At 35.9% G+C, this 13,450-nt stretch overlaps 1 protein-coding gene across 5 annotated transcripts in view; it reads right to left on the bottom strand.

Annotated features, from left to right (window-relative positions):
* Window positions 1–13,450, bottom strand: part of SCEL (sciellin) — a 326,999-nt gene that overhangs the window by 30,901 nt on the left and 282,648 nt on the right. For all 5 annotated transcript variants that reach the window (XM_060288050.2, XM_060288051.2, XM_060288049.2 and 2 more), the window contains 7 exons: window positions 12,869–12,928; window positions 11,185–11,244; window positions 8,613–8,663; window positions 7,601–7,663; window positions 3,910–3,969; window positions 3,704–3,763; window positions 3,506–3,562 (listed from right to left, as the gene is read on the bottom strand). In XM_060288050.2, coding sequence (XP_060144033.1) covers window positions 3,506–3,562; window positions 3,704–3,763; window positions 3,910–3,969; window positions 7,601–7,663; window positions 8,613–8,663; window positions 11,185–11,244; window positions 12,869–12,928 — 411 coding nt within the window. The remainder of the gene's footprint in view (window positions 1–3,505; window positions 3,563–3,703; window positions 3,764–3,909; window positions 3,970–7,600; window positions 7,664–8,612; window positions 8,664–11,184; window positions 11,245–12,868; window positions 12,929–13,450) is intronic.

The raw sequence follows: 13,450 nt of genomic DNA, 5'->3' as shown, positions 1-13,450 counted from the left end.
GGTTAAGGGGTACACTGTTGTCCAGTGGCAATGTGAAGCCACTGGAGGATTTCATCAGAGGAAGGACAGGATCAGATTTGTGTTTTAAGAAGATCACTCTACAGCATGGCAGACAGATTGAAGGGCAGAAGGTACCAGAGACAGCAGAGGGACCAGTGAGGAGACTTAACAGTAAGCTGGGCCATAGTAGCAGTTGGGATGATGAAATGTCTCGGTTCCTGAGATCACTAGGAGAAGCATCCAGAGTGACCTACTGATTATGGGGAATGAAGCAATGGAAAGAGTCAAGGTTACCTCCCACCTCCAGCGCTCTGTCTTGAGCAGAAGTATGAGAAATATTCAATAGGAAGATAGGAAGGAAACTTCTTATTGGGATATTAACAAGGTATGTCTTAGCAAATAGGAAGCCCTTATAAAGATGGCCGTATAATACTACAAATAGTTCAGAATATTTTTTCTGCTTTAGATGAAGGTTGCCTTTTCTAACTGTAAAGACCTGTATCACTAGATGTTTTTCAATCTTTACGTGGGAGCAGCAGTTTATAGGCTACCGATAATTGAATATCCCCCTTTAATGTTGGTTCATGAAAATGTGAAACTGTCATTGCTAAAATTCACAGTTTCTCCCTGAATAAATGAAAATTCTGTACACATCTGCATTTGCTCAAGTTGTTGTGTTCCTAGAAAGAGCTCAGGGACACCTGCTTACATTCTGATCCATGACTGAAATTTATTCCACCCCTAACTGTGAATTAAATATACAGCTGCTGGAAATGTCAGCAAAGTCACTTAAAAGGAACTCTGATTCACTGCTGTTATACTATTAAATAATCAGTGCTCCTGTCACATTGAATTGGATGTAAAAGTGCCTTGTGGCTGTTATTCCTAGTGGGAGTCATGTTAAAATGCCCCCTCTCTTTACCCATTAAAATCAAGTGGGCCACATAAATACATTGCAGATACAGGTGACTGAACATATTGAATGAAGTCACTTTTTTCAAATAGGCAGCTTAGTTTTTCCTGTTTGTTCTGCAGTAATTCTTGAACATCCTGGCTGATTATCATCAAATCTGGTGTAACTACTAAAGAATAGTCAGATATCACTTAGGTTAGATTTGTGGATCAAGCTGCCATCTGATATACAGAACAAACGAGTGGTTACCAGTGGGGAGAGGCAAGGGGGAGAGGGGCAACATAGGGGTAGGCAATTGAGAGGTACAAACCATTAGGTATACAATAAGCTACAAGGATATATTCTATGATATGGAGAATATGGCAAATAGTTTGTAATAACTATAAGTGGAGTATAACCTTTAAAATTGTGAATCACTATATCATATACCTGTAATTTATATCATATTATACATCAACTATACCTCAATAAAAAGTTTAAAAATAAATCCTTAGAAAAGGCTGCCATCTGAAAACAACATGATGGTCAATATTTTTAAATTTCTTTTTTATAGTAATCCTATCTGTATAAGGAAAATGTCCTCTTCTTATAGATACTTTGTTAGGAGTTGCTGAAATACAAATTACTTTTATGAAATTAGCCTCTTCTAATAAACAAAAGGCAAAACTCTTATGAGAAAGTTACCATTATCTGTCAACATAGTGCATTTGCAGAAGGAGGAAGGGAAGGAGGCAAAAGTCAGAAGAAGGGGAAAGGGAGGAGGGAGAGGAGGAAGGAGGGAACAGGAGTGGGGGAGAGAGAGAGACAGACAGAGGGCGCTACAGTTTATGGAAACAGCCGCTAAGGGAGAAGTTGGCTACAGTAGCCACTGTTAGTTATTCCATACGTACTTGTTAAACCTAACCACTTCCAACATGGGTTAGGAACCTCCTAAAACTGTTACTAATAAAAATAAAAATCTGCCCCTACCAGTACACTCTGAAGAAATGCTTCTACTTATCAAAGATATTTCCATACGCTTACCAGTGGCAAGGTCGGCACCAAAAGTCTGCTATTGTTTCAGTTATTAGAAAATCTCTATAAGACAAATCTTCCTCTCCTCTCTGTCATTTCCACAATAATTTTCTAGAAAAAAAGTGTATCTAATTGTAGTCCTTTAACTGCAGGGGTGGGAGGGGAATTAGAAAGGAAGGGACTGTTAGGAGAATAAAGGACAGAAAGAAGGGGTAAATCTGAGGGTTTTTTGCTCCCGATCTTTTGTTCTTCCAGTAGTGACATCAGAAGGACTTGGGTTTAGATCCAGGATGTGTTTTCTTTCTTGAGAAAAGTTTATTTTATATCTTTGAGCTATAGTTTCTTCTTCTATAGAATAGCATGCGTGAATATATTTCTCATGGGGCTGGTTGTTGTGAGGATTAAATGTATATAAATTGCCAGGCACACCAGAGGTGTTCAATAAATACTGCTCTCTAATTAGCAATTGCTCTTCAATTGCCTTGGTACCTTCCTACCTCAGACACCCCAACACCTTGTGATAAAAACACACAAACAGAAAAGGCAAATTAAAACACTAGGATTGACATATATACACTCCCATGTGTAAAACAGATAGCTAGTGGGAGCATGCTATAAAGCACAGGAAGCTCAGCTCGGTTCTCTGTGACAACCTACATGGGTGGGATGGGGGGGGAGGGGTGGGAGGGAGGTCCAAGAGGGAAGGGATATAGGTATACAGACAGCTGACTCACTTCATTGTACAGCAGAAACTAACACAACATTGTAAAGCAATTATACTCCAAAAAAAAAAAAAAAACCACTAATGTAGAAAACAAAAAGCCATAAGATTTAGGCCGATGAGCATGTCACACTATCCTCTTTCTCCCTGTGGCTTCAAAGCACTTTTCCATATGTTAATTTGCTTTCTTCACCCCAGAATTTTGAGACTTTAATTCCCAGCTATATATTTATTATGGCAAAATTTCAGGTCAGCAGAACAATCTGGGCTTCTCATACAACGCACTCTGGTGCACTATCAATAAGCTCTTTTGGTGAAAGATATGACATAAAGATAGTGAATTATAAGATATTTACAAAACTCAAAATGGAAGTTCAAGGTTAAAATCTGCTGGAATATTTTGTGAGCCCACATGAGCTGTGGATCTGTAATTTTGAAGACTGAATATCCTTTCCAATGCTCCAATGCTCTGTAGGCATCTGTGTAAACCACCGATTTGGTCCAGCTTCTCCAAAATATGTTTTCCTCTTATTTAATTTCACTCATTTTTCATATCAGTCCTGATACTCTATCTCCTATAGGCAACAAACCCTAACTTGTCTTCGTGAAAATTAGAAGTACAAAACTGAGTCCAAAAGAGTGCAATTGGTTCCAGAAGAGTGTAGCATATTCTCGGCGGACAGGAAACACATGGGTTATAAATGTGTGCTCATTTGAACACTCAAGAAAAACGAAAGCCTTCTTTTAGAAAAAGAGAAGAAAGAAAGCAAGAAAGCGAGCAAGAAAGGAAATTCCTAACCTAGAACCTTGGGTTCTTTTTTAAATGCATGTCAAGATAGTTAGGCAAAGTCATTTACCGCTTAGTATTTCTGAGAGGTGAAGGTTTCACTTCAATAAGATTGTCCAAAGCTTGGCTGTTCAAAAGAGAAAAAAATAAACTCCAATTAGTGATAGGTTGTTTTGTTTGTGCTAGGTCTATAAAGCCATATAATAAATCTACTCCACTCAGGGGCAACAGACATGAGAATGTGAAATGACTGTTTTTATTTGATTACCTTTGATTGCTTCTGATTACTTCAGGATTCACTTTGATGAGGTTATTGAGATCCTGGTTTCTTTAAAAAGAAAAATAAAAAGCAAGCAGGTTAATTATAAATAAATTCTTTTGGTAAGATCATTAAGGTTATAAATGTGCTTGAAATAATTGTAAAACAAAACATTCTTCCTACCCAAAGCACAAAAATTAATACAGTTCTATTACCTTTGGTTGTTGGAGAGAGTTTCAGGATTCACTTTGATGAGCTTATCAAGATCTTGATTTCTTCAAATGGAAAAAAAAATTAAAGCAGCTTGTGTTAGAGATAATACAGGTTTAAGGTGGCTGGAATTGGAAGAAGGGATTAGCTAGTTTATCATTTAGTATAAGACATATTGGTTTGGCATAGAACCCCCTTGAAATAAATTATCAAACCAATCCAGGGAGGACTAATTATGTTGGATCAGGAGAAGAATTACTCTGACTTCACACACTTATTGTCAGAGCCCATCTACAAGGGCACACTAACTCAGAGTTCACAGCAAACATCTCATGATTGACCACTTTTACTCTGGAATGTTTTAACAGTATGACGATACAAACTGATTCTAAGGTCCTTGATATTTTAAAAATCATATTCACCAGCTAAATATACCATTTTTTAAAAAAATAAGAAACTCCCAAACTAGGATTATACTTAACATAAGTCTTGGCAAAGAGAGTTCCAGTAATCCATCAAAATGGTGACTTTTCTTTCCTCTACCATGACTTAAAAAGCTGAAATCATGGTAAATTAGGGACATACTCTGATAACTGTCCACTTCCTAGTTGAAACCCTATCAGTTTCTTTCCTCAGTCGGAGAACAGTATTTCCTCCCACCTGGTTTGCTATCACTCATTGCCTCTGTATAATACTTTGCTTCTAAGGGCTGGAAAGTAGTGATTTTTCAACGTGTTCCTCTAAACTGCTTTATAATATTTATTCACAGAAGAGCCCACAGTAGCAAGAAATCTTGGGATTGATAACACCTGCTTTCAGTAAATTTTGGCAGCTACCTGCCTGTACCTTCTTCCCCCCAAAAGTCCTTTTCCCTTATATAAAAATAAAGTATGGTTTACTCTTCAAAAAGACTGATGCAAGGTTAGGAACTGAAGGAGAGCCACTTAGAGGTTAGTCATCAAAGTCTGAGAAAAAGGTCTGCATTTCCTTCCCCAACCCCTAAGCCTTTCCATAGAATTTGCTTCCCAGCTCATGGCTTCACTGAGTTTGATCTCTTCATCCTTGTTCTCAGAACTCCACAGTAGACAGAAAGCCCCTAAATGAATGTTTACTGTTTTGAATTATCTTCAATAGTAATATTATCAATTAAAGATAATCAACTGGTATCTACAAACACTATCAAAGAAATGATAAACATATGACAACTATCCAAAATAAAATTTTCTTGTATAAATTGATTACAAAAACCTGTTATAAAGTTAAATTGTGCCTGAAAGACGATCTTTAAAATGAGGATAATTTCATACATTAAAAGAAAAAAAGTACAAAAAATAAAACTTTGTAGAGGAAATAATATGTCAAAGTCCACAACCTTTTAATACATAAAATCAATCACAATATTTTAGTGTAACTACATATAATATTCACCAACCAGCATAATTAGGAGTAAGCTGCATAAAAAAAATGCAAACACAAACATGAGAACTCCCGTTTTTACTGTTCTGCTCAGTACAGAAAACTTGGTTCATTCCAAACCTTAGAACTGTGCTATTCAAACTACTACATCATAGAGCTCATTAAAAAAATACAATTTACATCACAGCCCAATACTTTCTGTTTTCAGTCAGACAGACAGACACACACACATAATAAAACATAAATTTCACAAAATAAGACACCCACTACGTAAGAACTCTCATGTTTTCTGCTCTACTTCACTCTAGCTAACCGGGAAAAAATGCTGACTGCCGCTCACTAAATTAATTACAAGACCATTTAATGGGATGTGACCCACAATTTGAGAAACACTAGCTTAGAAAACATATATATAAACGCGTGCTATGTTTTACCACTTCTCTTAAAAAGACGACACCTTGGGTCAATAAAGCAAGGATCTCAGTAATAGTCCTGAATTGCCTTGACTGATAGCATCATGCAACTTAATGAATTGAAAACTTACAGACGCTTTTTTCAGACCCTGGATCCTACAAACACAGGAATCTTATATCTAAATTTTATCCAGGAAAAATGTAACATTTTTCCTACTCAAGTTACTGCTTTCATTTATTTTGCTTTAAGGGTATAGGGATACATTGAAATATTTAGCTATTATTATTTTCACGTAGTTCAAAAGTTGTAAAGTGTTTTGCGGTCATTGGCACAAATTTGTGCCATTGTCACTTCAAAGACTGTGAAGTAATATTTCAAGTGACCCTATGAAAGTAGTAGAGAACATCTCCAGGCTGTCCCATGGCAGGAGCAAAAGTCCTAGCTTTATAGTTTCCACTATTTCCTGAGGTACTGAATCAACTTTCACCTATTTTAAGATCAAAGTCTCCATGCTGTGATTTAAAGACCAGGAGTTGGGCTGGGAGCTGGAAGAACTCACAGAAGATTATGAGACTTTTGCCCCGAATACTTCAGTGTTCTCATTTGTAAAATTGGGAGACTGGATTTGTTCATCTCTAAGCCTCTGCCCATCTCTAACATCTTCTACCCCTAGGAATCTATGAATGTGAATTTTACTGCCTGTCGTGTTTATTAGCTATTTCATGTCTCCTTTTCTTTTTAAATGCAACTCACTGACAATACATTCTATATTCAGCAAGCAGTACATAAGCGTCCCAAAATGTAATATATTAAATTGACAACCTATTATTGTCTTGGAGTCCCATCTCTTTGCCCCCAATACATAATTAGCTTTAAACTATGATAATTGCTTGCTATTAATAAGATTGAGTATGTCTACTGAATTCTCTTTTTGGCATCCACGGCCTATAATTATACCTAATGTGCACCTAATGATACCTAGATGTAAGCTTCAAACCCAGTAGGTGCTCAGTAATTATTCACCGCCTAACAGATCACAGAACTACTATTCGTCTTCCACTAGTTTTCTCTGTGACACTGGTCACATCACTTAACCTTTCTGAGTCTTAATTTCCTCTTCTGTAAATAGAATAGGTTTGACTGGAACAGTGGTTTGCAAGTGTTCATAGTAACTGGGCTATGAGTTTTCTGAGGTTCCTTCCTTCCATCTCCAAAATTTTGCAATTTTTGTACATACCAGTTAAACTCAAAAAAGTGAAATCATAAAAACATTCTTAAATATATATATAAATATGTACGTACATACATATAATAGTAGTGTATAATGATATAAAAATCTTCATATAACCAGAGACAAAAAGTGAATTTCATTTTCATCATTACAGATACTACTTAAAGAATTATCAAATTTTAGATTCATTACTTTGCTGCGAGCAGCAAACCATCTAAGAAATAATGAACCTCATAAAATTTCCACCGACTACTAGAAAACACCCTCTGAAAACAAGGTGAATGGTATTGCTTACAACTAATGACGTGTCCAGCTCTTTTCAAAAAATTAGCTATCATTCATAAATTTAACCAAATCCAGAGACAAAGGTATTAACATCAATACTACAAAACATGAACAGGGCATAGACTAGCTATGTTTCTACCCCAATCACTCCCTTCATTTGCTTTACTTGAGCTGCCTTTCTTTTTATTAGCAAATAGATATCTAAGTTTTCAGGGACATATAAAAATTGTGATGACTTTTCAAGATTTATATTCAGTTTGCCCATAGAATGATTACAAGTCATTTATATTCAAATTGTACTTAGTTAGGGAGAAACAAAGCAAAGTAAATAAATCACATCCTTCTCTTACCCGGCTGTGTTTTTGACAGCTTTGGGGCTTACGTTAATAAGTTCATCAAGATCTTGTTCACTGCTAAAACAAAATAAAATAAAAGGTCAAATTCAGTTGGAAATCAGAAACAATGGCTTGCATTGTTTCTTCTGATGCTTGTGAATCATTCCATGGGATCCTAGACAAAAAGTGATAAATTTACCGAGTGTCTACTTTATATATATTAGTTATATTAGTTATCTTTTTTAAATCCTCAAAACAACTGAGTTAAATATTACCATTCTCTCTTTATAAATAAATTGAGTTTCATAGAAATTAAGACCCTCTTTGGGCCAGATACCTAAGAAATGACTGAGAGTGAACTAGGATTGAAACCATAGCTGGACCCCAAACCACGTGCTCCCTTCTGCTAACATCCTTCCTCTCTCTATTCACAATAATTCCTTACATTTGCACAATGCTTTTCACCAACATTATCATCATAATAATCTTGAGAGGTAGCTTGGAGTTACTCTGTCACGTTTTTCTTAACTTTTGCTCCAGTGAATGATGGGTCTTAACTTTTCAAGAAGACAGGAGTATAATCAAAATCATGTAGAAATATTCTAATCAAGTATTAGAATGTTATGTCACCAATTTTCTGAAGAGTCATTTAATTTTTATTAATCCTTGGGTTTGTGAAAGAGAAGAAAGCCAATATTCTTTGGTTTATTCAGTTTTATGAACTTATAGTTTATTTACTATAAACTTGCAGTAATAACCTACTTACGCTACTGTTGTGTCCAGTGAATTTCTCAAATAGTCATTAAACAGAATTTGCTTCAGTATTACAATTTGAACAATATTATAACGTAATAAATTGAAGCAACACAATAAAAGAAAAAATCTATCTACCATTATTACACACAACAAATCAATTTGTTCTCATTTTTTTCATGTCCCCTTTCAAATGTCCTTAGCCAAACAATCTTATTCTGGGGCATAAATTGAAGACTTGCTCATGAGTCTTCAATAATCTTAATAAGCTTACCTTTTTTTTGCTGAGGGAGTCACTTTGATAAGATGGTTCAGATCCTGGTTCCTAAAAAATGTTGTAAATTTCAATAAGGGGGTAAAATCAAGTCAAATCAATTACAATTTGTACATTTTTTTTCAATCTTAATATTGAATCAAGTGATTGTTGTTAATTCAAAACTTCATCTTGAGTTCTTTTTTTAGTCCTCTGTAAAAGCAGGTGGCTACTATCAATTCATTTCTTACACAACTACATATATATGAAAATTTAATTTAGTTTTATTCTTATTTCTTTTAAGACAACCTCAAATTTAAATTGCTCGTAAACTCCTTGTTTTCCAAGAATATTTTTGAAGATTGTAATGAACAAGAGAAAAATTTAAGCTGTTGGTCATTTGCACGTGTTCCTTGCTTCCCTCCCCTCGAAACAAAACAAAACAAAAACCTGGGATTTTTTAAAAAAGAGGCTATTTCCTGATTCTAAGGTATGGAGGTAATATACATAATATTAATATGTAACATTCAGGCTACTCCAAGATATTAATCAGTTCAGAATCATGCTTCATGCAATGCTGAGTCAGAACAAGGAAGACTTCAGATTATATAACTTGCTTTTATTCTAAACAAATAGGCAATAATAGCTCTAAAGAGACATTTCTGTTATCGTACTGGGCCTTCATACCAACTCTAACACCAGAAGGCCTGAACAAGATGCCTAATTTGATATACCTTATTATTGGACAATTTGTTATACATCCTGAAAAGAAAAAAGACTGGAAAGGCTTATATCCCTGAACTAATCTTTAGCATTAACCTATAAACTAATTTTATCATGTACAAATCCTTCCATGTAAATTATTGCATTCTATTATATTGAACTATATGAAATTGTCCTCTTGTGGATCAAAAATTATTGAATGTCACAATTTCATAAAATCCAACCTAACAGATAATTTCTTTGGTATCTTCTTTGAACTAGGCATTGAGTGGTGCAATGAGGATCCAACAATGAAGAAAAACAGTAACAGTAATAATAATACCAATAGATAATATCTAATAAGTACTTGAGGAATAAGTGCTTCATAAGCTTGATAGCATATAATTTTTCTGGTAATTCATGAAGAAGGTAATTCTTACAATCCCCACTTTACAGATAAAGAAGCTGAGGCTTAAAGGAGTTTAAACTATGTGTCCAAGATTATACAGATAATAAGTATTCTCTGAACTCAAAAATTTCACTACCAAGTAGAAGAGATGGACACATGACCTAATGCAATACATGGCAGAGGGTGGGGACTGAAACGAGGCTCGCACACTGCACGGGAAAGGTCATATCATTAAGGCCATCTTCACTTTACAAACTAAGTCATCTGGGAAGAGGGACAAGGGATAGCTGTCTTTCATTGACTCTTTTATCTGTAACATGAAGTATTACATGGTCTCTGGATTCAGTACCTGACCCTCAGACAGTGGCAATGCGTTATGTTCTTATTTAGTGAACAAAATCTAAGGACAATTTAGCACTAAATAATCAGATAAAAGAATGATAAAATCTTTGGTCCAACCATAAAGTGAATAAAACAAGATATGCAAGGGAGGCTTTGTTTCAGAAGCTGTTCCAAGTACATTCAGAGTTGATCCTCTTCACTCACCCACATGAAATACTGTTTAGTCCAGGAGTCAGCAAACTATGGTCCTCAGGCTAAATTCAGCCTGTAGTCTTGTTATATAAGTAAAGTTTTATTGGAACACAGCCATGCCCATTCCTTTACAATGTATTATCAATGGTTGCTAGTTGACTAGTTAAAATAGAGACTGTTTTGGTCCCCCAAACCTGAAATATTTACTACCTAGCTCTTTAAGCAAAAGTTTCTGACTCCTGATCTAGTCTAATAAACTTTATATGATATCTACCTACTGTAAAAATAGAATTCCTATACACCAAGTAAGATAGAATATCTGTCAGAAAGGAAATATATACCTTGGTATCTTTTATATTTAACTCGCATTCAAACTAGCATAACAATATATATTTATAGATTCGTGATTTTTTTTACATCTCTGTTTACTCAACATGATGTACCTTAAAGAAAATTCTCTCTATAAAAGACAAATGTCATTCTTTGTATTCTTTATTATTTCAATAAACTAAGTATAATTTTAAAAAATAACCTCCCAACTTTAGGAATTGTTTGAGTGTAAACATAAGAGAAGAGGCAAAAAATGATGAAGGATAAAGGAAGGAGAATTTTCTTCACATGAAGACCTTCTCTTAGGCTGCTTATGTCTAAGAAATTGTATGGGGAAGATACTTCATCCCAGGAGGAAACTCGATTCATTTTGAGGAAATCCCAAACATGGAACACAAATCCCACACTGATAAGAGATTATTCCCATATTTTAAGGAATTCCTCCACAAATATCCACAACCAGGGAGCCCTGAATAAGGACTTGAAGACTAGGTTTCTGACATAGAGGTATTGATTTTGGGTCCCATTATTGGCTGTCTCTGTGATGGGACAATGAGTTTTATCATATTTTCGAGGTTGAATAGAAGGAAATGGAGAAAGAAGTTCCATAAACCTTACCCTTGGTTAGTTCTGTTTATTTCTGGAGCCACTTTGATGAGATTGTCAAGACTTTGGCCCCTTTAAAACATGGAAGAAATGATCAGAGAAATGGTCAACTTACATCAAGTGGTTTCAAATATTTATTAAAATGGAGAAACATTTTTATTATAGAAATATTTTACTATAAAATGTTTATTAAAATAGAGATCATCTCAAGGGGTTGGAGTTTTTCAGTGTTGACTCTGAAAATATATATTTGGACCTAACTATAACTGCATAGAAATAACAAACAATAATTAATGGTTTCAGAAAATTCATGATGTGCCAGGCACTGTTCTAAGTGATTTACGTGATTTATATGATTTAATCCTCAGATCAGTCCAATGAAATAGTGTTAAAAAATTAATAAGCAGGGCTTCCCTGGTGGCGCAGTGGTTGAGAGTCCGCCTGCCGATGCAGGGGACACGGGTTCGTGCCCCGGTCCGGGAGGATCCCACATGCCACGGAGTGGCTGGGCCCGTGAGCCGTGGCCGCGGAACGTGCGCGTCCGGAGCCTGTGCTCCGCAACGCGAGAGGCCACAACAGTGAGAGGCCCGCGTACCGCAAAACAAACAAACAAAACCCAAAAAAGGTCATGGGGGTTCCATGGTTTTTCTTGAACTACCATTGATACTATAGCAGTGTCAGTCTGCTGAAATGATGATTTAATAACGTTTTTAAGCATTGGTTAATGTGAAACAAAAAAAGAGGTGTGTATTCAATCTTGCCCTTGCACACTTTTTCCTGTTCTTGGGTTCACTTTGATGAGGTTACTGAGGTCTTTGGAACTTTAAACAAAAGAGCAAACAAAAACATAATAAGTAAAAATGGAATTAAGTCAACTAAGTACTTTGAAGGATATATGTACTCAAGATGAATTTTGTGATTAGGTTTTGAGAGAAATCAATGCCAGTCTATGCCCTTCATTTAAAAGAGTAAACATTTTTGGGCTTCCCTGGTGGCGCAGTGGTTGAGAGTCCGCCTGCCGATGCAGGGGACACGGGTTTGTGCCCCAGTCCGGGAGGATCCCACGTACTGTGGAGCGGCTGGGCCCGTGAGCCACGGCCGCTGGGCCTGCGCTTCCGGAGCCTGTGCTCCGCAATGGGAGAGGCCACAACAGTGAGAGGCCCGCGTAGCACAAAAAAAAAAAAAAAAAAAAAGAGTAAAAATTTTGACCTCCATACAAATCATTGGTATACTAGCTCAGTTTCCCATTTACAGTCAAAATAAAACCATTAAAATTAGGGCAAGATTGAGTTAAAAAGATCAATTCTGGAACTATTTGCCAAAAACTCTCACCTGGCCAGCCCCTTTCAGTATTCTACATAATCCTATAGGTATAATTAAACTATATTTTGTTAATAATTTCCATTTGTAGTGCCTTCTTGCGTTAAAGGGATTTTATATCCATTATTGCACTTGATCCTTAATAATCAAATGACAAAGGTGGAACAGACATTATGATCCTCATTTTATAACTAAAGAAGCCTCAGCTCAGTGTTCGAGGGACTTGCTCCAAGGCACCCAGCCAGTAAGTAATGGAACTCAGACTTTCTGACTCCACAGATTTTCCAGCATAGCTTCTCTAATGAGAGCCACAAACTGATGCAGAATTTGATGCACAAATTGATGGGAAGGAAGAAAGATATGATATAATCCTCACCCTGGGTTACTTCTGTTCACTTCAGGGGTCACTTTGATGAGATTGTCAAGGCTCTGGCCCCTTAAAAGCATAGAAAACGTGATGAGGTTAATGATAGACTAGAACCAAGATGATAAAACTATTCATTAAAACTCAGGAACAGTATAAACACTCACTGAGATCATGCCAAAGAGCTGAAGATTGTTAAAGGTACGCAGAAGTATGTAGGGATTTATATATCTCTGAAACACATTGAGACTCAGTGAGACAATATTTTAATCTTGGAGCCATTAGGGCCACTAGCAAATACTGAACTAGGACTCTATTTTGATTCATTGAATGCTATGCTCTTAGCCTTTTCCAGGTGCACTAAACATATTTTGTAATAGTCTGTATACACATTTCATGGAACATTCCACAAGACACAACTCTACCTATCAACTTCCAACATGCTGTGGAACTTCTGAACTTTGGAGAAGTTTTGTAAAATTGACATTCATTAGCAGATTTTCTATTTAAACACTGGATTTAGATAAGTATACCAATTTGTTAAAGTCCACGATATACAAATCTGGTATCTGCTGCTGGTACTTATAACTGTGT

The sequence above is a fragment of the Globicephala melas genome, chromosome 18, assembly GCF_963455315.2.
Source record: "Globicephala melas chromosome 18, mGloMel1.2, whole genome shotgun sequence".
Lineage (NCBI taxonomy): Eukaryota > Metazoa > Chordata > Mammalia > Artiodactyla > Delphinidae > Globicephala > Globicephala melas.
The sequence above is the reverse complement of the archived record's forward strand: the minus strand, read 5'-3'. Positions and strand labels throughout refer to the sequence as shown.